The 24,281-nt window shown below is 47.6% G+C and overlaps 1 protein-coding gene across 1 annotated transcript; it reads right to left on the bottom strand.

The window, feature by feature from the left end:
- Positions 1–256: 256 nt before the first annotated feature.
- Positions 257–22,689, bottom strand: LOC123431021 (BTB/POZ and MATH domain-containing protein 1-like). Its single transcript, XM_045114841.1, has 2 exons — positions 22,319–22,689; positions 257–932 (listed from the first exon to the last, which is right to left on the bottom strand). Exons 1-2 carry the CDS (start codon positions 22,687–22,689, stop codon positions 257–259), a joined length of 1,047 nt encoding a protein of 348 aa, XP_044970776.1.
- Between the last annotated feature and the right edge of the window lie 1,592 nt (positions 22,690–24,281).

Here is a 24,281-nt window from a genome sequence, read left to right as displayed (position 1 = left end):
ACATTAAAGTTAGAGGGGCCAACCAATAATTGGAGACATACATTTTATATAACCAATTCATTTCCTCCAAAAGATCTCTGAATAATAAAAGACACGGCACCCGCATCTCAGGAAAGTAACTAGATAGTACCAAACCCCGGCAGACATGCGAAATTTAGCAAGACTTAATTGCCTTGTCCAACCCAACATAAGACATTCGCCTCAAAAGATCTATCAGAACTAAAGGATAAGCAGCAGCTCATACCAGGTTGGCGTACTAAATTTTGCGGGACTTAACTGTCCTCTCAAACAACTCTACAAAGAGACCAGGAAAAGATCTCTTGAGGTGTGCATACCCTTGGCTTGCGATCACATCATCCATTCTATTCGAAGAGAGCATAAATTCAATGCAAGCATCTTTGAGGTTGCTGCAATGATGCTGGTCAGCTAGAGCCAATATGGTTGCCACGGTCTCAATGCCAAGACACTTACATAGCATCCCTTCACAAATCATCTTCATCCTTCCCATCGCATACTTGTCTGCAGCCACGAGCAAGTGCTTAACCATTTCTCTTCTGTCATCACCATCAAGATCGTCCATGGAAGGCATTGAATCCGTGTAGATGAAGTGAAGAAATGCCTTGAAAACAGCAGGCTCCATGTCATCAATAGTTATGTCGTGCGCCCCTTTGTCCGCCATCGGCCCGTAGAACTCCGCATCGAAGACCGCCGATCGCACCGCAAGCAAATTCTTATGAGCTGGAAAAACCTCCCCTTGCACCTTAAAAGTCACGTCGGCTCCTTTCTTCCCCTCTAGCAACGTTGCAAGATTATCCAAAAGGTCGGAGGGCGGCACATGGACCTCGATTGCTCCCTTGATGACACTGACTTCGCACTCGATCACCAGGCAATCGTTCTGCAGGTACAAGTACTCAGCAATCGTTCTGCAGGTCCTGCATCCTTCACCCCATCAGTCCATGTAGCCACGATTCAGGATGGCTTTCCTCACATCTATCTCATCTCCCTCGCCGCAGGCGCGCCCGCGGCGGCGCTCCCCATCGCCGGCGGCTCGGGCCGGCACGCAGGAGAGCGTGACCGTGGGAAGCATCCACGTACACCTGCGCGACCGTGTGCCGCAAGCCACGCACGAGTCGGGCATTCTCGGGCCTAGGCCCGTGTCGAGCGTTGGGCAAGGAGAGGCCCCGGCCCCGCTAGGAGAAGGCCCGCGTGCTACAGGAAGCGGTGGTAGGGTTTCGACGATATCCCCACCCGCCCCCGCAGCGTCGCCCATTCCAGATCTCTCCTCCCTCCTCGGCCACTTATGGGGAAAAGCTAGGGTTTCTCCACCTAGGGTTCCACCTTCATTCGGCTAGTGGGAGGGGAAGGTGGGAGGGGATAGCAGATCATTTGCTGAGGTGACAGCGTCGCCACCGCGGAATCCACCCATGGCAGGGCGAGAGATGGGTGGCCGTGGGTTCCGTGGAGATGGAGGAGGCGAAGGTCGATTCGGGCGCGGTGGAGGTGGTGGTCGGATCGGACCTGGAGGAGGTCGCGGCCGTGGCGGAGGCGGAGGCGGACGCAACATGGTGTGGATGCGCGAAGCCGAAGACGGCGGACAAAACTCCTCCAACATAGATCCACGACACGGCGGTTCTGACAAGGCCAGATGGGAGGCGGCGGCCATGGAGGTGCAAGGAGGAGCCCGCGGGGAGAAGTGGGGCGACAACAGCACCCAGGTCGCCGCGGGTCGATCTGCGGGAGGACGACTTCAGGAGACACGTCCGCAACAACTTCATCAACCTCCTGATCGTCGACATCCTACTCCCGGCAAGAGGAACGCCTCTCCACTAGTGGGAGGCGCTCAGGTTTGCGTCACTTGCAAGGATCCTGGGCACTTGCCTGTTTGCTGTCGGCGTGCTATTTGTGGTAGATGTGGGATTCATGGACATCTGGCCCCGATATGCAATATTGTTCTTCCATGGGAGTGTGTAGCACCCATGTGTGGGTTCCACGCAGAGGGAAAAGGCTTTTTCTATATCCATGATCATAGTACTCCTAGCCAGACTACTGATAGGAACAGGTTTATTGTGATTTCTGTGGTGGAGGGCCATGCATCTGGTAGACAGTTGGAGGAATTTTTAAATTCATACATCAATACTAGCTGGAGGTGCTCGGCCAGATCTATTGGCCCTAATACCTTTGTTATGAGATTTCCATCTCCTAGAGATGTGGATAAAGTTTGCTTTGCTGAGAGTATGAATGTTAAGAGTTGTGGTGCTGTTATTAATCTGAGAAAATGGTCTGAATCTGTGGGGGCTAAAGGGGTGCCGAATGTTGCTTGGGTTAATTTGAGTAACATTCCTCCAGATAAGAGACATGAGAAGAATATTGCTTATGTGGGATCCCTTGTGAGAGTAACCTTGGAGATTGATAAAGCAACTATAAATAAGCCTGAATCTGTTAGAATTAAGCTGGGTTGTAGAGATGCTGAGGATATCCCTGCTTCAGCAGAAGGGGTGTTGGGAGGACACTTTTATGATTTCTTCTTTTCTGTTGATAAAATCCTGATTAAAAATCCTCCAAGAGAGAGAATTGGAGTGCAGCAAGAAAATGAGGAAGGTAATGCTGCTAAAAAAGCTAGATTCACTACTGATATTCGTGGTGAGAGAAACATTGCATCCTCATCGAATATGGGGGAGTCTTCGGCTCCTCTAGGAACAGCTGGAGGTGGTTATGGGAAAAATGTGGTGATGAATCCTATGGAAGAAAATATGGAGGAGGAAAAGAAACAAAATTAGAGTGAGGACATATCGTCTGAGGAAGAAAGTGAGGAAGTGGGAAATGAACTGCTTATAGATACTATGGTGGAAGAGGCTGAAAAAAATCAAAACAATGAGGAAGGGGGGAATGTGGATTCTGGGATGGTATCCTATGATGAAATTATAGTGAATTCTATGCAGATTGTGCCAAGATCTATATCTATTTCTGGTAAAAAAAATTATTATCATATCTTGATGCTTGTATGGGTGAACCTGTGGTGACTGAGATGGACCCTAGTGACATCTCTGGTAACCAAAAAATACAGTCCTAACTGGTGCAGTCCCCTGATAATTCTGGTGAGAAAGTGGAAGTGATTCCTACTCCCCCTGTGAGGGAAAAATGCAAGTCAGATGTAGCAAGAGGAATGTGGGGGGCAATGTGGAACATATGGGTGTCAGAGCTAAGAGGCTGGCTCAAAAGAGAGACCTACAAGGTAATAGCATATCTCCTGGTAATTCTTTTGAAGTTTTATCAAATCTTGAGATCATTGTTGGAATTATGCCCTAGAGGCAATAATAAATATAGTTATTATTATAATTCCTGTATCAAGATAATCGTTTATTATTCATGCTATAATTGTATTGAATGAAGACTCATTTACATGTGTGGATACATAGACAATACACTGTCCCTAGCAAGCCTCTAGTTGGCTAGCCAGTTGATCAAAGATAGTCAGTGTCTTCTGATTATGAACAAGGTGTTGTTGCTTGATAACTGGATCACGTCATTAGGAGAATCACGTGATGGACTAGACCCAAACTAATAGATGTAGCATGTTGATCGTGTCATTTTGTTGCTACTGTTTTCTGTGTGTCAAGTATTTGTTCCTATGACCATGAGATCATATAACTCACTAACACCGGAGGAATACTTTGTGTGTATCAAACGTCGCAACGTAACTGGGTGATGCTCTACAGGTATCTCCGAAGGTGTTCGTTAAGTTAGTATGGATCAAGACTGGGATTTGTCATTCCGTGTGACGGAGAGGTATCTCGGGGCCCACTCGGTAATACAACATCACACATAAGCCTTGCAAGCAATGTGACTTAGTGTAAGTTGCGGGATCTTGTATTACGGAACGAGTAAAGAGACTTGCCGGTAAACGAGATTGAAATAGGTATGCGAATACTGACGATCGAATCTCGGGCAAGTAACATACCGAAGGACAAAGGGAATGACATACGGGATTATATGAATCCTTGGCACTGAGGTTCAAACGATAAGATCTTCGTAAAATATGTAGGATCCAATATGGGCATCCAGGTCCCGCTATTGGATATTGACCGAGGAGTCTCTCGGGTCATGTCTACATAGTTCTCGAACCCGCAGGGTCTGCACACTTAAGGTTCGACGTTGTTTTATGCGTATTTGAGTTATATGGTTGGTTACCGAATGTTGTTCGGAGTCCCGGATGAGATCACGGACATCAGGAGGGTTTCCGGAATGGTCCGGAAACGAAGATTGATATATAGGATGACCTCATTTGATTACCGGAAGGTTTTCGGAGTTACCGGGAATGTACCGGGAATGACGAATGGGTTCCGGGAGTTCACCGGGGGGGCAACCCACCCCGGGGAAGCCCATAGGCCTTGAGGGTGGCGCACGAGCCCTTAGTGGGCTAGTGGGACAGCCCAAAAGGGCCCTATGCGCATTGGAAGAAAAATCAAAGAGAAAAGAAAAAAAAGGAGGAGGTGGGAAAGGAAAGAGGGACTCCACCCACCAAACCAAGTAGGACTCGGTTTGGGGGGAGTCCTTCCCCCCTTTGGCTCGGCCGACCCCCTTGGGGCTCCTTGAGCCCCAAGGCAAGGTCCCCTCTCTCCCACCTATATATATGGAGGTTTTAGGGCTGATTTGAGACGACTTTTCCACGGCAACCCGACCACATACCTCCACGGTTTTTCCTCTAGATCGCGTTTCTGCGGAGCTCGGGCAGAGCCCTGCTGAGACGAGATCATCACCAACCTCCGGAGCGCCGTCACGCTGCCGGAGAACTCTTCTACCTCTCCGTCTCTCTTGTTGGATCAATAAGGCCGAGATGATTGTCGAGCTGTACGTGTGCTGAACGCGGAGGTGCCGTCCGTTCGGTACTAGATCGTGGGACTAATCGCGGGATTGTTCGCGGGGCGGATCGAGGGACGTGAGGACGTTCCACTACATCAACCGCGTTCACTAACGCTTCTGCTGTACGGTCTACAAGGGTATGTAGATCACTCATCCCCTCTCGGAGATGGACATCACCATGATAGGTCTTCATGCGCGTAGGAAAATTTTTGTTTCCCATGCGACGTTCCACAACAGTGGCATCATTAGCTAGGTTCATGCGTAGATGTCTTCTCGAGTAGAACACAAAAGTTTTTGTGGGCGGTGATGTGCGTTTTGCTGCCCTCCTTAGTCTTATAATTATATGAAAACTAATTCCCGAACACCAAACGAGGCATCACGTTAATCTCCCGAACACCTAAACCTTAAAACCCTAAAACCTAAAAATAAACAAAATCTGCAGAAACTCTTTAGTCCCGGTCCATGTTAAGACCCGGGACTAAAGGGCCTGCCCCTGAGGGCGCTCCGAGGCGCCCACATGGACTAAAGCCCCTTACGGGCCGGGGCGATAAGCCATGTCCCCATTAGTTAGAGGCATTTTCCGTTTTAAACCATTAACCCGTAATGAGCGTTCTTTTCTCGCAAAATGATAATTTGAGGCGTCATGAAGGATAGCTTAGCATACCATATAAAAAAACACTTTAGCATGGAAAGTATTCCGCAGTGTATTCCCAAATTGCCTTAATATAGGTATATTTTTAGGAAAACGTTACACATCACCCGATGGATAATCTCATTCACATCCGCTCCCTCTGTTGCTTGCCACGCTGTCTCCTATGAACCCACCCAGCACATTATTTGCAACAACCACGGCTCATCTTCATACCTTATCCTCATCTTCCAGATCTCCTTCTTCCGGAATCAGCACCACCCAGTGAGATAGTCGCCTTCTCTATGAGCATGCGCCTACTCGCCACTGGCCTGTGCTGGCAGCCGTCGTCACTAGCTACCGGTTGTCACTGCGGAGCGCCGTAGCAGTGAGCCTTGCACGGTCGTCGCCATTGTCGTCCGTCTCCACCATGACGATCGAGCGCTGGGCCGGTGGCTTCGCTCCTCGACGGTGAGGCGAGCTAGTCGGAGGTCTAGCGCTCGCCGGTGGCATCGCTCCTCTCTCATCCCTAATTTTCTGCAACGTGGTCGTTGTTTCTGCAACGCAGTCGTTATTTCAGGAATTCCGGTTGAATTTTTGGATCCCGTCTCCTACCTCTCCCTCTTCATCTATCCCTCTTTAGTTTTCTACGACGCGGTCGTTGTTTCTGCAACACAGCCGTTGTTTCAGGAGTTCCAGTTGGATTTTTGGATCCGGTCTCCTACCTCTCCCTCTTCATTTATTTCTTTTCGGTTTTTTGCAACGCGGTCGTTGTTTCTGCAACGCAGCCGTTGTTTCAGAGTTGCGTAATTTTTTTTGCAAAGTAATTGTTGTTTTAGGAATTATTTTTACAACATGGTCGTTGTTTGTGCAACGCGGCTGTTGTTTCTACAACTCGATCTTTGCTTCATGAATTATTGGGTGCAACTCTATCTTTGCTTCATGAATTATTGGGTGCAGGGAGGCGACCGAGCCACATAGATCGAACGGCTGCGCACGTACATCGGAAGGTCCTTGAGGTGACGGATGTTTACTAAACATCCGTCGGTGGACGCGTAGAAACCCCCATATTTTTATGAAAAAAACACAAAAATAATTATTTAAAGCAAATTCTCTAAAACGTTTCAAACATAATTTTAAGAAAATGGGGGCTGCTACGCATCCGTCGGGTGATGTTTAGAAAATATCATCCACCTTGATAGCCGTCCGATCCGCGCGCGACGCTTCGGATGGACACCCTGTAATTCCTGAAACAATGCCCCAGTTTCTGAAACAATCGCTTTGTTGCAGGTTTTTTTTCTTCGCGCGCGCTTCGTGGGCACCGAGTAATTCCTGGGACAACGCTCGAGTTTCTGAAACAATCGCTTTGTTGCAGAAACTCCATCTTCTTCCTTCAGACGAAAAACACAGGGATGTATGGAGTTGTGGAGGAAGCACAACCATGGCGACCATGCTTGATTCCCAAGCTCCATGGCTGGCGGAGGGATCGATCCAGATCCGGTCTGGCGCGGGGAGGCAGGGCCAACGCGGGTCGGCCGGTGGCAGGAACGCGACGGCGATGGCTGGGGGCTCCGGCGCCGGTGGCTGGGGCTCCGGTGGCGCCAGGATCGGCCGGCGGCGGCGCACCACGGCGGGGCATGCGGGACCGTGCTCGGGCAGCGCTCGAGAGGAGGAGGGAGCCGACGGCTCGCTCGGGCAGAGGCTCGGGAGGCTCCAGGCGGCGGGGAGGTGCAAGCGCGGTGGCCCTACTCCAGCGAGGCCAGCCGGTGCAGGCGATGGCAAGCGGCGGCGCGGTCTCAGTCAGGGACGTTCGGGAGGAGATGCACGAAACTGTTCCTGAAACAACAACATTGTTTCAGAAAAATGGTCACAGCTTACGCAGATCGGACGGTCGCCGAGCCGGCGGACGAGACAGCGCGATCGACCGGTTGAACACAATCTTTTCCCTAAGAAAATTTAAGAAATGCACTAAGAAAATGTATTCGATCATGGATGACATTTCGGTCATATGTTGCAGTGCGTTTCTTGGACGGAAGCTCTTCTAATGGTAGGCCCATTTCTAAAGCTTGGCACAGGCCACGTTCGTATCCTGTCGCGCAGCCTTGGCGAGAGCCGAGAAGTATGATGGATACGATTCTTGCCATGTACGGGCCTGCTTCAATGTCTATCCTCGATGATGAGCTTGAAGACGACGCCTCGCTGCCTCGCGATCGATCTGGAAACGGCCTACAGATGATGAACATACGATGGATGTTTGCTTGTCTTGCGTGTGGTTTTAACTGAGTAGATTTACCTCTACTAGGACTGTACCAGCTATCATGAATTCGATGCGGTTTACATGTGCGCGCGTACCTCCATTCTACCCAAAAAGGATTTCCCCGACTTTGTATACAAAGTAATCAATCGATACAGCCAACGATAGATACTGAGGCAAACAACACAATCATACCCAAAAGAAAGAAAGAAAAAATACAAGCAACACCGGATCAACGAAAGTTGTCGTGTCCCGCAACTGCTGCGTCCACCGAATAATTTCACCATACTTCAGTGCCATCGGGTTGCCGCGTGTCAATCAACACCTTCAAGAAGGACTGCGACGATGACGGTGCTGCTGCCCGGACAAGTTCTAAGATTTCTCCCGGCACACGAAGGGGAACGGGGGAGCGGTACATCCAACGCCCTTCAGGAAGGGAGGGGCACCTGCAGGCGTCACCACATCGGTGTCGGCCAAATCCGACATAGATTTTTCCCGACCCCTCGCATCCACCGTCCGGAACCAATTCTTAGCTCCACCATGCCAACCACCCACCAACATGCGCCACCAGGTCACGCGGACACCACCATCGTCTCACTACAACAAACACAGCGAGCCCAACTGGACTGAGAGACACAGTCACCATAGAGTGGGGCCGACAGTACCACAACGGCGTGGGAGGGGACAATCTCCATCGACACACGCGGTAGCAGACCGAACGCACGCGCAGGGGCATGCTGGACCCCCTGCCCAGCCGTGCCCAAATCAGGCACGTTAAGCCCCCGCCGCCGCGCTGCAGCACAGGAGCCACCGCCTGTATCGCGTCAGACCAGCCGAAGACAACCCGCCAGAGACCAAACCGGCCCATCAGTCCATGTAGCCACGATTCAGGATGGCTTTCCTCACATCTATCTCATCTCCCTCGCCGCAGGCGCGCCCGCGGCGGCGCTCCCCATCGCCGGCGGCTCGGGCCGGCACGCAGGAGAGCGTGACCGTGGGAAGCATCCACGTACACCTGCGCGACCGTGTGCCGCAAGCCATGCACGAGTCGGGCATTCTCGGGCCTAGGCCCGTGTCGAGCGTTGGGCAAGGAGAGGCCCCGGCCCCGCTAGGAGAAGGCCCGCGTGCTACAGGAAGCGGTGGTAGGGTTTCGACGATATCCCCACCCGCCCCCACAGCGTCGCCCATTCCAGATCTCTCCTCCCTCCTCGGCCACTTCTGGGGAAAAGCTAGGGTTTCGCCACCTAGGGTTCCACCTTCATTCGGCTGGTGGGAGGGGAAGGTGGGAGGGGATAGCAGATCATTTGCTGAGGTGACAGCGTCGCCACCGCGGAATCCACCCATGGCAGGGCGAGAGATGGGTGGCCGTGGGTTCCGTGGAGATGGAGGAGGCGAAGGTCGATTCGGGCACGGTGGAGGTGGTGGTCGGATCGGACCTGGAGGAGGTCGCGGCCGTGGCGGAGGCGGAGGCGGACGCAACATGGTGTGGATGCGCGAAGCCGAAGACGGCGGACAAACCTCCAACATAGATCCATGACACGGCGGTTCTGACAAGGCCAGATGGGAGGCGGCGGCCATGGAGGTGCAAGGAGGAGCCCGCGGGGAGAAGTGGGGCGACAACAGCACCCAGGTCGCCGCGGGTCGATCTGCGGGAGGACGACTTCAGGAGACACGTCCGCAACAACTTCATCAACCTCCTGATCGTCGACATCCTACTCCCGGCAAGAGGAACGCCTCTCCACTAGTGGGAGGCGCTCAGGTTTGCGTCACTTGCAAGGATCCTGGGCACTTGCCTATTTGTTGTCGGCGTGCTATTTGTGGTAGATGTGGGATTCATGGACATCTGGCCCCGATATGCAATATTGTTCTTCCATGGGAGTGTGTAGCACCCATGTGTGGGTTCCACGCAGAGGGAAAAGGCTTTTTCTATATCCATGATCATAGTACTCCTAGCCAGACTACTGATAGGAACAGGTTTATTGTGATTTCTGTGGTGGAGGGCCATGCATCTGGTAGACAGTTGGAGGAATTTTTAAATTCATACATCAATACTAGCTGGAGGTGCTCGGCCAGATCTATTGGCCCTAATACCTTTGTTATGAGATTTCCATCTCCTAGAGATGTGGATAAAGTTTGCTTTGCTGAGAGTATGAATGTTAAGAGTTGTGGTGCTGTTATTAATCTGAGAAAATGGTCTGAATCTGTGGGGGCTAAAGGGGTGCCGAATGTTGCTTGGGTTAATTTGAGTAACATTCCTCTAGATAAGAGACATGAGAAGAATATTGCTTATGTGGGATCCCTTGTGAGAGTAACCTTGGAGATTGATAAAGCAACTATAAATAAGCCTGAATCTGTTAGAATTAAGCTGGGTTGTAGAGATGCTGAGGATATCCCTGCTTCAGCAGAAGGGGTGTTGGGAGGACACTTTTATGATTTCTTCTTTTCTGTTGATAAAATCCTGATTAAAAATCCTCCAAGAGAGAGAATTGGAGTGCAACAAGAAAATGAGGAAGGTAATGCTGCTAAAAAAGCTAGATTCACTACTGATATTCGTGGTGAGAGAAACATTGCATCCTCATCGAATATGGGGGAGTCTTCGGCTCCTCTAGGAACAGCTGGAGGTGGTTATGGGAAAAATGTGGTGATGAATCCTATGGAAGAAAATATGGAGGAGGAAAAGAAACAAAATTAGAGTGAGGACATATCGTCTGAGGAAGAAAGTGAGGAAGTGGGAAATGAACTGCTTATAGATACTATGGTGGAAGAGGCTGAAAAAAATCAAAACAATGAGGAAGGGGGGAATGTGGATTCTGGGATGGTATCCTATGATGAAATTATAGTGAATTCTATGCAGATTGTGCCAAGATCTATATCTATTTCTGGTAAAAAAAATTATTATCATATCTTGATGCTTGTATGGGTGAACCTGTGGTGACTGAGATGGACCCTAGTGACATCTCTGGTAACCAAAAAATACAGTCCTAACTGGTGCAGTCCCCTGATAATTCTGGTGAGAAAGTGGAAGTGATTCCTACTCCCCCTGTGAGGGAGGAAATGCAAGTCAGATGTAGCAAGAGGAATGTGGGGGGCAATGTGGAACATATGGGTGTCAGAGCTAAGAGGCTGGCTCAAAAGAGAGACCTACAAGGTAATAGCATATCTCCTGGTAATTCTTTTGAAGTTTTATCAAATCTTGAGATCATTGTTGGAATTATGCCCTAGAGGCAATAATAAATATAGTTATTATTATAATTCATGTATCAAGATAATCGTTTATTATTCATGCTATAATTGTATTGAATGAAGACTCATTTACATGTGTGGATACATAGACAATACACTGTCCCTAGCAAGCCTCTAGTTGGCTAGCCAGTTGATCAAAGATAGTCAGTGTCTTCTGATTATGAACAAGGTGTTGTTTCTTGATAACTGGATCACGTCATTAGGAGAATCACGTGATGGACTAGACCCAAACTAATAGACGTAGCATGTTGATCGTGTCATTTTGTTGCTACTGTTTTCTGCGTGTCAAGTATTTGTTCCTATGACCATGAGATCATATAACTCACTAACACCGGAGGAATACTTTATGTGTATCAAACGTCGCAACGTAACTGGGTGACTATAAAGATGCTCTACAGGTATCTCCGAAGGTGTTCGTTAAGTTAGTATGGATCAAGACTGGGATTTGTTACTCCGTGTGACGGAGAGGTATCTCGGGGCCCACTCGGTAATACAACATCACACATAAGCCTTGCAAGCAATGTGACTTAGTGTAAGTTGCGGGATCTTGTATTACGGAACGAGTAAAGAGACTTGCCGGTAAACGAGATTGAAATAGGTATGCGGATACTGACGATCGAATCTCGGGCAAGTAACATACCGAAGGACAAAGGGAATGACATACGGGATTATATGAATCCTTGGCACTGAGGTTCAAACGATAAGATCTTCGTAGAATATGTAGGATCCAATATGGGCATCCAGGTCCCGCTATTGGATATTGACCGAGGAGTCTCTCGGGTCATGTCTACATAGTTCTCGAACCCGCAGGGTCTGCACACTTAAGGTTCGACGTTGTTTTATGCGTATTTGAGTTATATGGTTGGTTACTGAATGTTGTTCGGAGTCCCGGATGAGATCACGGACGTCACGAGGGTTTCCGGAATGGTCCGGAAACGAAGATTGATATATAGGATGACCTCATTTGATTACCGGAAGGTTTTCGGAGTTACCGGGAATGTACCGGGAATGACGAATGGGTTCCGGGAGTTCACCGGGGGGGCAACCCACCCCGGGGAAGCCCATAGGCCTTGAGGGTGGCGCACGAGCCCTTAGTGGGCTGGTGGGACAGCCCAAAAGGGCCCTATGCGCATTGGAAGAAAAATCAAAGAGAAAAGAAAAAAAAAGGAGGAGGTGGGAAAGGAAAGAGGGACTCCACCCACCAAACCAAGTAGGACTCGTTTTGGGGGGAGTCCTTCCCCCCTTTGGCTCGGCCGACCCCCTTGGGGCTCCTTGAGCCCCAAGGCAAGGTCCCCTCTCTCCCACCTATATATATGGAGGTTTTAGGGCTGATTTGATACGACTTTTCCACGGCAGCCCGACCACATACCTCCACGGTTTTTCCTCTAGATCGCGTTTCTGCGGAGCTCGGGCAGAGCCCTGCTGAGACGAGATCATCACCAACCTCCGGAGCGCCGTCACGCTGCCGGAGAACTCTTCTACCTCTCCGTCTCTCTTGCTGGATCAATAAGGCCGAGATGATTGTCGAGCTGTACGTGTGCTGAACGCGGAGGTGCCGTCCGTTCGGTACTAGATCGTGGGACTAATCGCGGGATTGTTCGCGGGGCGGATCGAGGGACGTGAGGACGTTCCACTACATCAACCGCGTTCACTAACGCTTCTGCTGTACGGTCTACAAGGGTATGTAGATCACTCATCCCCTCTCGGAGATGGACATCACCATGATAGGTCTTCATGCGCGTAGGAAAATTTTTGTTTCCCATGCGACGTTCCCCAACAGTGGCATCATGAGCTAGGTTCATGCGTAGATGTCTTCTCGAGTAGAACACAAAAGTTTTTGTGGGCGGTGATGTGCGTTTTGCTGCCCTCCTTAGTCTTTTCTTGATTCCGCGGTATTGTTGGATTGAAGCGGCTTGGACCGACATTACTCGTACGCTTACGAGAGACTGGTTTCATCGCTACGAGTAACCCCGTTGCTCAAAGATGACTGGAAAGTGTCGGTTTCTCCAACTTTAGTTGAATCGGATTTGACCGAGGAGGTCCTTGGATGAGTTTAAATAGCAACTCATATATCTCCGTTGTGGTGTTTGCGTAAGTAAGATGCGATCCTACTAGATACCCATGGTCACCACGTAAAACATGCAACAACAAAATTAGAGGACGTCTAACTTGTTTTTGCAGGGTATGCTTGTGATGTGATATGGCCAACGATGTGATGTGATATATTGGATGTATGAGATGATCATGTTGTAATAGATAATATCAACTTGCACGTCGATGGTACGGCAACCGGCAGGAGCCATAGGGTTGTCTTTATACTAATGTTTGTGCTTGCAGATGCGTTTACTATTTTGCTAGGATGTAGCTTTAGTAGTAATAGCATGAGTAGCACGACAACCCCGATGGCAACACGTTGATGGAGATCATGGTGTGGTGCCGGTGACAAGAAGATCGTGCCGGTGCTTTGGTGATGGAGATCAAGAAGCACGTGATGATGGTCATATCATGTCACTTATGAATTGCATGTGATGTTAATCCTTTTATGCACCTTATTTTGCTTAGAACGACGGTAGCATTATGAGGTGATCTCTCACTAAAATTTCAAGACGAAATTGTGTTCTCCCCAACTGTGCACCGTTGCTACAGTTCGTCGTTTCGAGACACCACGTGATGATCGGGTGTGATAAACTCAACGTTCACATACAACTGGTGCAAAACAGTTGCGCACGCGGAACACTCGGGTTAAGCTTGACGAGCCTAGCATGTGCAGACATGGCCTCGGAACACATGAGACCGAAAGGTCGATCATGAATCATATAGATGATATGATTAGCATAGGGATGCTTACCACTGAAACTATACTCAACTCACGTGATGATCGGACTTGAGCTAGTGTAAGTGGATCATGAACCACTCAAATGACTAGAGAGATGTACTTTTTGAGTGGGAGTTTAGCGTATAATTTTGATTAAGTTAAACTCTAATTATCTTGAACATAGTCTAAGTCCACTTTGAATATATTTGTGTTGTAGATCATGGCTCACGCGACAGTCACCCTGAATTTTAATACGTTCCTAGAGAAAGCTAAGTTGAAAGATGATGGAAGCAACTTTGTAGACTGGGCTCATAATCTTAAGCTAATCTTACAAGCTGGGAAGAAGGATTATGTCCTTAATGCTGCGCTAGGAGATGAACCACCCGCTACGGCTGATCAGGATGTTAAGAACGCTTGGTTAGCACGTAAGGAGGACTACTCAGTAGTTCAATGTGCAGTCTTGTATGGCTTAGAACCGGGACTTCAACGTCGCTTTGAGCGTCATGGAGCATTTGAGATGTGCCAGGAGTTGAAGTTTATCTTTCAGAAGAACGCCCGGATCGAGAGGTATGAGACCTCCGATAAATTCTATGCTTGCAAGATGGAGGAAAACTCGTCTGTCAGTGAACATGTGCTCAAAATGTGTGGGTACTCAAACCGTCTAGCTGAGCTGGGGATTGAACTCCCGCAAGAGGCTATCACTGACAGAATCCTTCAATCACTGCCTCCAAGCTATAAAGTCTTTGTGTTGAACTACAACATGCAAGGGATGAACAAGTCTCTCGGCGAGTTGTTTGCGATGCTGAAAGTCGCAGAGTCTGAACTCCGTAAAGAGCATCAAGTGTTGATGGTGAATAAGACCACTAGTTTCAAGAGAAATGGCAAAGGCAAGAAGGGTAATTCAAAGAAGAGCGGAAAGCCTGTTGCCAATCCGACGAAGAAACCCAAAGCTGGACCTAAGCCTGAAACAGAGTGTTACTATTGCAAGGGTATGGGTCACTGGAAGCGCAATTGCCCCAAGTATCTGGCAGATAAGAAGGCGGCCAAAGAAAAATCAGGTATATTTGATATACAAATTATTGATGTGTACTTAACCGGCTCTCGTAGTAGTGCCTGGGTATTCGATACCGGTTCTGTTGCTCATATTTGCAACTCGAAACAGGAACTGCGGAATAGACGAAGGCTGGCAAAAGATGAAGTGACGATGCGCGTAGGAAATGGTTCCAAGGTTGATGCAATCGCCGTCGGCACAGTTTCACTTCTGTTACCATCAGGATTAGTTATGAACTTAAATCATTGTTATTTAGTGTCTGCGTTGAGCATGAACATTATATCTGGATCTTGTTTATTGCGAGACGGTTAATCTTTTAAGTCAGAGAATAATGGTCGTTCTGTTTCTATGAGTAACATCTTTTATGGTCATGCACCCAATGTGAGAGGATTGTTCATATTGAATCTTGATAACGATACACACATACATAACATTGAGACCAAAAGAGTTAGAGTTAACAATGATAGCGCCATATTTTTGTGGCACTGCCGCTTAGGTCATATTGGTGTAAAGCGCATGAAGAAACTCCATGCTGATGGACTTTTGGAGTCACTTGACTTTGATTCACTTGACACGTGCAAACCATGCCTCATGGGCAAGATGACTAAGACTCCGTTCTCCGGAACAATGGAGCATGCAAGTGACTTGTTGGAAATCATACATACCGATGTGTGTGGTCCGATGAGCGTGGAGGCACGCGGCGGATATCGTTATTTTCTCACCATCACTGACGATTTGAGTAGATATGGTTATGTCTACTTGATGAAGCACAAGTCTGAAACATTTGAAAAGTTCAAGCAATTTCAGAGTGAAGTTGAAAATCATCGTAACAAGAAGATCAAGTTCCTACGGTCTGATCGTGGGGGTGAATATCTGAGTTTCGAGTTTGGTGCTCACTTAAGACAATGTGGAATTGTTTCACAGTTGACACCGCGTGGAACACCACAGCGTAATGGTGTGCCTGAACGTCGTAATCATACTTTATTAGAGATGGTGCGATCTATGATGTCTCTTACCGATTTGCCGTTATCGTTTTGGGGTTATGCATTAGAAACAGTTGCATTCACTTTAAATAGGGCACCATCAAAATCCGTTGAGACGACACCGTACGAACTGTGGTATGGCAAAAGGCCAAAGTTGTCGTTTCTTAAAGTTTGAGGATGTGATGCTTATGTCAAAAAGCTTCAGCCTGAAAAGCTGGAACCCAAAGCGGAAAAGTGCGTCTTCATAGGTTACCCAAAAGAGACAGTTGGGTACACCTTCTATCTCAAATCCGAGGGCAAAGTGTTTGTTGCTAAAAACGGAGCTTTTCTCGAGAAGGAGTTTCTCTCGAGAGAATTGAGTGGGAGGAAGATAGAACTTGACGAGGTTGTCGAACCTCTCATCCCTCTGGATGGTAGCGCAGGGCAAGGGGAAACCTCTGTCGTTGCGACGCCGGTTGAGGAGGAAGTTAATGATGATGATCATGAAACTCCGGTTCAAGTTTCTGTCAAACCACGCAGGTCGACGAGACCACGTGCTGCTCCAGAGTGGTACGGTAATCCCGTCTTGTCAATCATGTTGTTGGACAACAATGAACCTGCAAATTATCTCCGAAGGTGTTCGTTAAGTTAGTATGGATCAAGACTGGGATTTGTCACTCCGTGTGACGGAGAGGTATCTCGGGGCCCACTCGGTAATACAACATCACACATAAGCCTTGCAAGCAATATGACTTAGTGTAAGTTGCGGGATCTTGTATTACGGAACGAGTAAAGAGACTTGCCGGTAAACGAGATTGAAATAGGTACGCGGATACTGACGATCGAATCTCGGGCAAGTAACATACCGAAGGACAAAGGGAATGACATACGGGATTATATGAATCCTTGGCACTAAGGTTCAAACGATAGGATCTTCGTAGAATATGTAGGATCCAATATGGGCATCCAGGTCCCGCTATTGGATATTGACCGAGGAGTCTCTCGGGTCATGTCTACATAGTTCTCGAACCCGCAGGGTCTGCACACTTAAGGTTCGACGTTGTTTTATGCGTATTTGAGTTATATGGTTGGTTACTGAATGTTGTTCGGAGTCCCGGATGAGATCACGGACGTCACGAGGGTTTCCGGAATGGTCCGGAAACGAAGATTGATATATAGGATGACCTCATTTGATTACCGGAAGGTTTTCGGAGTTACCGGGAATGTACCGGGAATGACGAATGGGTTCCGGGAGTTCACCGGGGGGGGCAACCCACCCCGGGGAAGCCCATAGGCCTTGAGGGTGGCGCACCAGCCCTTAGTGGGCTGGTGGGACAGCCCAAAAGGGCCCTATGCGCATTGGAAGAAAAATCAAAGAGAAAAGAAAAAAAAAGGAGGAGGTGGGAAAGGAAAGAGGGACTCCACCCACCAAACCAAGTAGGACTCGGTTTGGGGGGGAGTCCTTCCCCCCTTTGGCTCGGCCGACCCCCTTGGGGCTCCTTGAGCCCCAAGGCAAGGTCCCCTCTCTCCCACCTATATATATGGAGGTTTTAGGGCTGATTTGAGACGACTTTTCCACGGCAGCCCGACCACATACCTCCACGGTTTTTCCTCTAGATCGCATTTCTGCGGAGCTCGGGCGGAGCCCTGCTGAGACGAGATCATCACCAACCTCCGGAGCGCCGTCACGCTGCCGGAGAACTCTTCTACCTCTCCATCTCTCTTGCTGGATCAAGAAGGCCGAGATCATCGTCGAGTTGTACGTGTGCTGAACGCGGAGGTGTCGTCCGTTTGGTACTAGATCGTGGGACTGATCGCGGGATTGTTCGCGGGGCGGATCGAGGGACGTGAGGACGTTCCACTACATCAACCGCGTTCACTAACGCTTCTGCTGTACGGTCTACAAGGGTACGTAGATCACTCATCCCCTCTCGTAGATGGACATCACCATGATAGGTCTTCGTGCGCGTAGGAAAATTTTTGTTTCCCATGCAACGTTCCCCAACAATCATATCTGCTGCTGTTAAAATGGGTGTTAATATTCCTGATGATGATTTTGAATCCATAGATATTATAAGAGAACTTGAGATTTCTAGAGCTAATATTGCTAAAAAAGTTGTTAAGAATGATAATCAACATGATAAAGCTTTGTTTATCACTAATGCTGCTGGAGAAGCATCTCCCTTAGATACTGAGTGGGGAGGAGATGAGGGTTTAGATGCTGATGACTTTACTCTGGTTAGATCCAGGAAAAAAGTTAATATTACTATATCTAAACCTGTGACTAGAAGTCAAAAAGAGAAAGTGGGAGATGGTGCAGGTAAGGCTATGGCTCCTCGCAAACCTAGCACCAAAAATCACAATCCAAGAAACAGAAAAAATGATTAGTCTCTTTTGGAATTGTAGGGGGATTGGGAAGAGAGGCATGGGGACATATATTTCTGACTTGGTTAGGAATTTTAAACTTGATTTTGTTGGGATTCAAGAAACTATGAAGAAATATTTTTCACCTAAATTCTTGAGAAAAATTGACCTGGAGAAGCTTTCAGTTGGAAGTGGATCCCTTCGGAAGGGAAGTCGGGTGGAATATTGGGAGGCTTTAGAAGTAATATATTTGATCTTGTTAGCTGTGTGGAGGGCAAATATCTTATGAAATTCGAATTATGGAACAAGATTCTTAAGATGAAATGTTGTATTCTGGTGGTGTATGGATCAGCACATGAAGAATTTAAAACTGATTTCCTGACGGAGCTGGCGGCTACTTGTAGTCACATTACTTGTCCCTACATTGTGGGAGGAGATTTTAATATCCTTAGATTTGTGGGGGAGAAAAATAAGAAGGTGAGGCTAGGACATTCCTCAGACCTTTTTAATTCCATTATTAATGCTCTTTCCTTATGGGAGGTGGATATGAGTGGTGGCATTTATACCTGGTCTAATAACCAGCAGAATCCCACTTTGGAGAAACTGGATAGAGTCTTCATGTCCAAATCCTGGGAACATCTGTTTCCTTTCACTTTTGTTAGGAAGATTGTTAGAGAGATTTCGGACCACTGTCCCCTGATTCTTAATACTGATGATAATGTTCCCATTAATTTTGGAAAGAGGGAGTTCAGATTTGATCTGAATTGGTTAAACAAACCTGATTTTCATACTTTGGTGGCTAAAATCTGGATGCAGCCTGTTTATTCTAGTAATCCTATTGATGTCATGAATATCAAATTAAAGAGGTTCAAAAAGTATTTTAAAGGGTGGGGCTCAAGTAATTTTGGTCATGCCAGGAAGAGAAGAAAGTGGTTGAGAGAGGAATTAGGGCATATTGAGGAGTTGCAAGAAAATGATGCTTTGAGTCCTGAGCTCTACTGCAAAAAAGTGGAAATGCTAGTAGAACTAAATAGCTTGTTGATGGAAGAGGAGGTAGCTTGGCTACAGAAATCACATGACAATTGGTTGCTAGAGGGTGATAGCAACACTGAATATTTTCATAGGATTGTGAATGGGAGGATAAGAAGAAATACTATCGTTTCTCTTAGCTGTGGGGATGTGATAATAGAAGGGAATAAGAACATGCTTAAACATGCCACTGATTTTTATAAAGAACTTTTCGGTCCTGCTCCTGGGAACATGTGTAAGATAGATGGGGATATGTGGGATGATAAAGAGAAATTGGGAGATATTGAGAATTTTCTCTTACTTAGACCTTTTTCGGATAGAGAAGTTAAAAATGCTTTGTTTTCAATGAAACATAACAAGGCCCCTCGACCTGATAATATTCCTATTGAGTTTTTTCAATCCTGCTGGGATATTGTTAAGGAAGATGTGATGTCACTTTTCCAATGGTTTCATGAAAATAAGCTCGATGTGGAGAGATTTAACTATGGTATAATAACGTTGTTACCTAAAGTAGCTGGAGCTGATAAAATGGAACAGTTCAGACCTATTTGCTTGCTTAGATGTATTTACAAGATGATTACTAAGGTGCTGACTATCAGATTAGAACCCCATGCAGACATCTTGTTTAGTCGACATCAGAATGCCTTTATCAAGAATAGAGATATTATGGATGGGATCATGTCACTGCATGAGATCCTGCATCATACTTATGCTCAGAAGAAAAAAGGGATTGTCCTTAAACTTGACTTTGAAAAAGCATATGATAAAGTTAACTAGGAATTCCTGTTGGATTGTCATAGCAAAAGAAATTTTGTCCCACGCTGGATTGATTGGATTAGGAGAATCCTAGTAGGTGGTACTATCAGCGTGAAGTTAAATGATGAGGTGGGAGAATATTTCGAGAGTGCTAAGGGAGTGAGACAGGGTGATCCCTTGTCCCCTTTCCTCTTTAATCTTGCTGCTGATTGTCTTACTAAGATGGTCCTGAAAGCACAGGAGAATGGCCTATTTACTGGGTTAGCAGCGGACTTAGTGGGAAATGGGGTAGCAATTCTTCACTACGCGGATGATACTATCTTATGCTTTGAAGAAAATGTTAATAACGCTTTGAATATTAAACTGCTGCTTTATCTTTTTGAGATTATGTCTGGTTTGAAAATCAATTTTGTGAAGAGTGAGATCTTCTCGGTTGGTGCGGATGATGACACTATGAGAAACTATGTTGATATGTTCAATTGTGAGATTGGGGCTTATCCTATTAAATACTTAGGTATGCCTGTCAGTTATGCTGGACTTAAGTGCAGTGATTGGCTTTTTGTTGATGACAAGTTTATTAGTCATGGGGAATCCTGGATTAGTGAGTCTTTGTCCAGTGGGGGTAGGCTTATTAAAGTTAATGCAGTGCTATCTCATATTCCCTCATATTATATGTCCATGGCCTTGATAAAAAAATCTACACTGGAAAAATGGGACAAACCGAGAAGAAAAGTCTTTTGGCACCGCAAAGGGAGAAAAGTATATCATATGGTGAAATGGACCCGTGTTTGTAGATCTAAAGCAAAGGGGGGGGTCTGGGGGTTAAAGATTTAAGGAAACAGAATATCAGCTTGCTAGCTAAATGGTGGTGGAAGTTGGAGAAGAAGAAGGGATTATGGCAAGATATTGTGAAAGCTAAGTACCTCAGAAGGACATCTGTAGCTAAGTTTAAGCAGAAAGCTTCTGATTCCCCTTGTTGGAAAAATATTTTGAAAGTTAAGGAACATTACATGGCTGGTAGAGGGGTGGTGCTTAATAAAGGTAACATTGCTAGCCTTTGGCTAGATGATTTGGGTGAGAATATCCTCTTTAAAGATAAATATCCTGATCTTTTTGAGATTTGTTTAGATAAGGAGTGTACTCTGGATAAACTGGAAAGTATGAATCATCTAACTTCTTTTAGGAGAAGGTTATCTCCAGCTATGCTTCAGAAATGGGATGATATGAAGCAATGTGTGTTGGATAAAATTTGTGCAGATAAAGAGGATGAGGTTTACTGGAGGTTAGATAACTCCAGAGAATATTCCACTAAATCCATGTATAGATGGTTGGAGAGAAACCTTGCGGGGATCACTATAAGTGGATTTGGGGGACTAAAATTCCTCTGAAGATCCAAATTTTCTTGTGGCAGCTATTCCAAAACTCTATTCTTACTAGAGATAATATGAGAAAAAGACAGTGGCAGGGAGATCCTAAATGTTCTTTTTGTGATGAACTTGAGTCGGCGCAGCATCTATTCTTTGGGTGCTCTGTGGCCAGGATTGTTTGGAGAACGGTTGGTGCTGTTTTTGGTACTAGTTATATTCCGAAAACAATCTGGCAGGTCTTTTCTTGGTTATATGCTTTTTTGCCAGGCTTATGCGAAATTTATACTGTTGGCTTAGCTGCAGTTTGCTGGTCTATTTGGTTGGCTCGGAATCGGGCTACTTTTGAGAAGAAATGTATTAAAACTCCTTTTGAAATTGCTTTCACAACGTGTGCGTTTATTGAATACTGGGCAGGTATGCAGAAACCGGCGATGGCGGAGAATGTCAAGAAGGGAGCTCAGTTGCTAAAAGAGAGCGCAGCTCAAATGTTGTGGTTGTGTGAACCGCCGAGGGCAGAAGCGAGCGAGCAGGCTGATGAAGAAGAAGTCTGGGATGAATGGTAAATGCAGAAAGGAGAACAGATTCCCTTTTGCTGGTTGCAGTGCTGATGGCTTGGTGTCCATGGTGGTGCTTTAGGCTTTATGTCCCATTTGGTGAAAACTTTTCGGTTTATTTCTGTGCTCTTTGGTGAGCCTGGTCTGGTGGTGGTTGTTGTGGGATGCCTGGTAGTGGTACTGACTCATGGTAGTGTAATACTTTTGGTCTCTGTTGCGTAGTTTTGGATGATATCAGGTTTTTGCCCTGCAGTTCATGTTCCTGACGACAGGCGTGAACGGTGGGTTTCCTGATATTGTCCCAAACTCGCTTTTTTCCCTTTCCCTCTTTTTGCTGGTCCTGGTCTCAAAACATTGTATTTCCGTTATGAAAGTAATGGAAAGGGGAGAAAGCCCGGTTCGAAAAAAAAGTACTCGGCAGTGGTCTTCATGAACTTTGGTATGCCCCAGGTAGACTTTTGACGGTGAAACAATTGTGGCTCTTTGCCCGAGTGCACCACAATCGACACCCCCTTATTCTGATCCACAACCTTCCATTTGCAGAGCGCCCTCGCCTCTGCGTTCTTGGTCGGGAGCTTGAGGAAGACAGAGATGTAACCTTCACTCTCCTCGTCGTTTCCGTCGGGGTAGTACCAGATGTACCATTCGTAGCCGCCGACGAAGAATGCCGGGGAACAGAGATATTTTCCTCTACCGAGGCCCTTGTGCAGGCTGTAACCGGCGATCTCGAACGCGACCATGGCCCGCGCCGTCTCTGCTGTGCACCTCGACGGCACCCTCGCTATTGAACTCTGCTGTTCTGCCATAGTGGGAGTCGGGAGGAGAACGGGGGTCGGCGCGGTTGGAACTCTCGATTAAGGCTGGCGGCGATTGAGGGAGCGGCGGCGCGACGGAAGAAACCCAGATTGGGGAAGGTTCGAGACGAGGGTTTGGACAAAGGGGAATTACTCTAGGGGCCTACCGCGCAAGTCAAATTCAGCCCAAAATTGAGAGTAGTATATGAAATTGTATGGGAAAGTCTTACCTTCCACTGGCTGATCCGCGCGATCCATCCGCCAGATGCTCGTCCGTTGGATCTCGCCTCGACCTAATAACCGTTTTCTGAAACTGGACCGTTGTTTCAGAAACTGGAATAGCGTCTAATCGCGAACCGTTTCCTGAAACTCGATCGTTGTTTCAGAAACTAGGCAGTTGTTTCAGAAACTGGAGCAGCGTGGTGACCAGCTTCCCAAAGGCCGGAAGGCGACGGAGGTCGGCGGGGGAGAGGTACTTGAGGAGGACGTGGTAGCGGAGCACGTCGGCGAGGTCGGCCCTGTGGCGGCCACGAACGCCGAGGGCGACTGCGGAAGGTCGGCGTTGGGCACAGCGAGCAGCGTCAGCAAGGACCGCCTGGACATCGACGGCAGCGGCCGGAGGCGGGAGGAGCGCCACCAGCAGCAGCCCCGGCAGCGCGAGGAGGGCGAGGCACCACGAGATCTGTCCCCACATCTATTGTTTTCGCAACACGGCTATTGTTTCTACAACTCGACCTCTGTTTCATGAACTATTGGGTGCGGGGGACGTAGATCGGACGGCTGCACCGATACATCCAACGGCCGTTGAGGTGGAAACATTCGCCAGTGGACACGTAGCAACTCCCAAATTGTATCTGAAAAGATTTTTGTTTTATCTATTATACCCTATGAAAACACGAACGAACAGATCCAACTAAGCATATTAGCCATTTGATTAGTAATATAATGATTATTAAGTGCATTAACAAAACGTTGTTAGCAAAAAGTTATTGCAACTAGCGATGTACGTCCCGAACCACGTCTCTCGCTGCACAAAAACCACCCACGCCCCCACTCACCCGTTCGTGGCCGCCCCTTGCTCGCACTCCACATAGGCCTGACCGTCGTCACACCCCATTTCATGGTCCAATACCGTCACCCCTAGCCCCGGCAACGCATCGCAGCTCACGCACACATGTCCCTCACTCCACCTTCCTCACTCCAGATCCCATATCTTCCAAGCAAAATCACCACCAGTGGTCGTGACGACGGGCAGTCGAGGACCAACAAGTCCTCTCCTTTGTCTATCGCCTTCTCCCCCGCCGCCTGCCACATGCCTCCCTACCCACGAATGCCCCCGTCACTTCGAGCGCCATCCTTCCCGCATTCCTAATTCGTTCCCGTCAGCGAATGATCCATGGGACGGCCGCCATTGCACCTTCAGGGGGACACCGTAGGCAAGGTCGTCAGAATTGCGACTCAAGTGTTAGAATCTTACGACCTTATGATCCAAACTAGCCCTTCCTATTCTATGATTTTGCTCATAGAATCTAAGTTTCTATGATCCTGGTAGTTATGATTCTACGACTCACGATCCTATCAACGAAGCTCCGATCTGATTTATA

The sequence above is a fragment of the Hordeum vulgare genome, chromosome 2H (assembly GCF_904849725.1).
Source record: "Hordeum vulgare subsp. vulgare chromosome 2H, MorexV3_pseudomolecules_assembly, whole genome shotgun sequence".
NCBI lineage: Eukaryota > Viridiplantae > Streptophyta > Magnoliopsida > Poales > Poaceae > Hordeum > Hordeum vulgare.
Note: the sequence above shows the minus strand (reverse complement) of the source record. Positions and strands in the feature narration are given on the sequence as shown.

Excerpts from the sequence above, each read along its gene's own strand:
- LOC123431021 (XM_045114841.1), bottom strand. The coding sequence starts at position 22,689 with ATGGCAGAACAGCAGAGTTCAATAGCGAGGGTGCCGTCGAGGTGCACA. Across the intron at positions 933-22,318 it reads TCTACCTGGGGCATACCAAA|GACCTGCAGAACGATTGCTG; the intron begins GTTCATGAAGAC and ends TGAAGGATGCAG.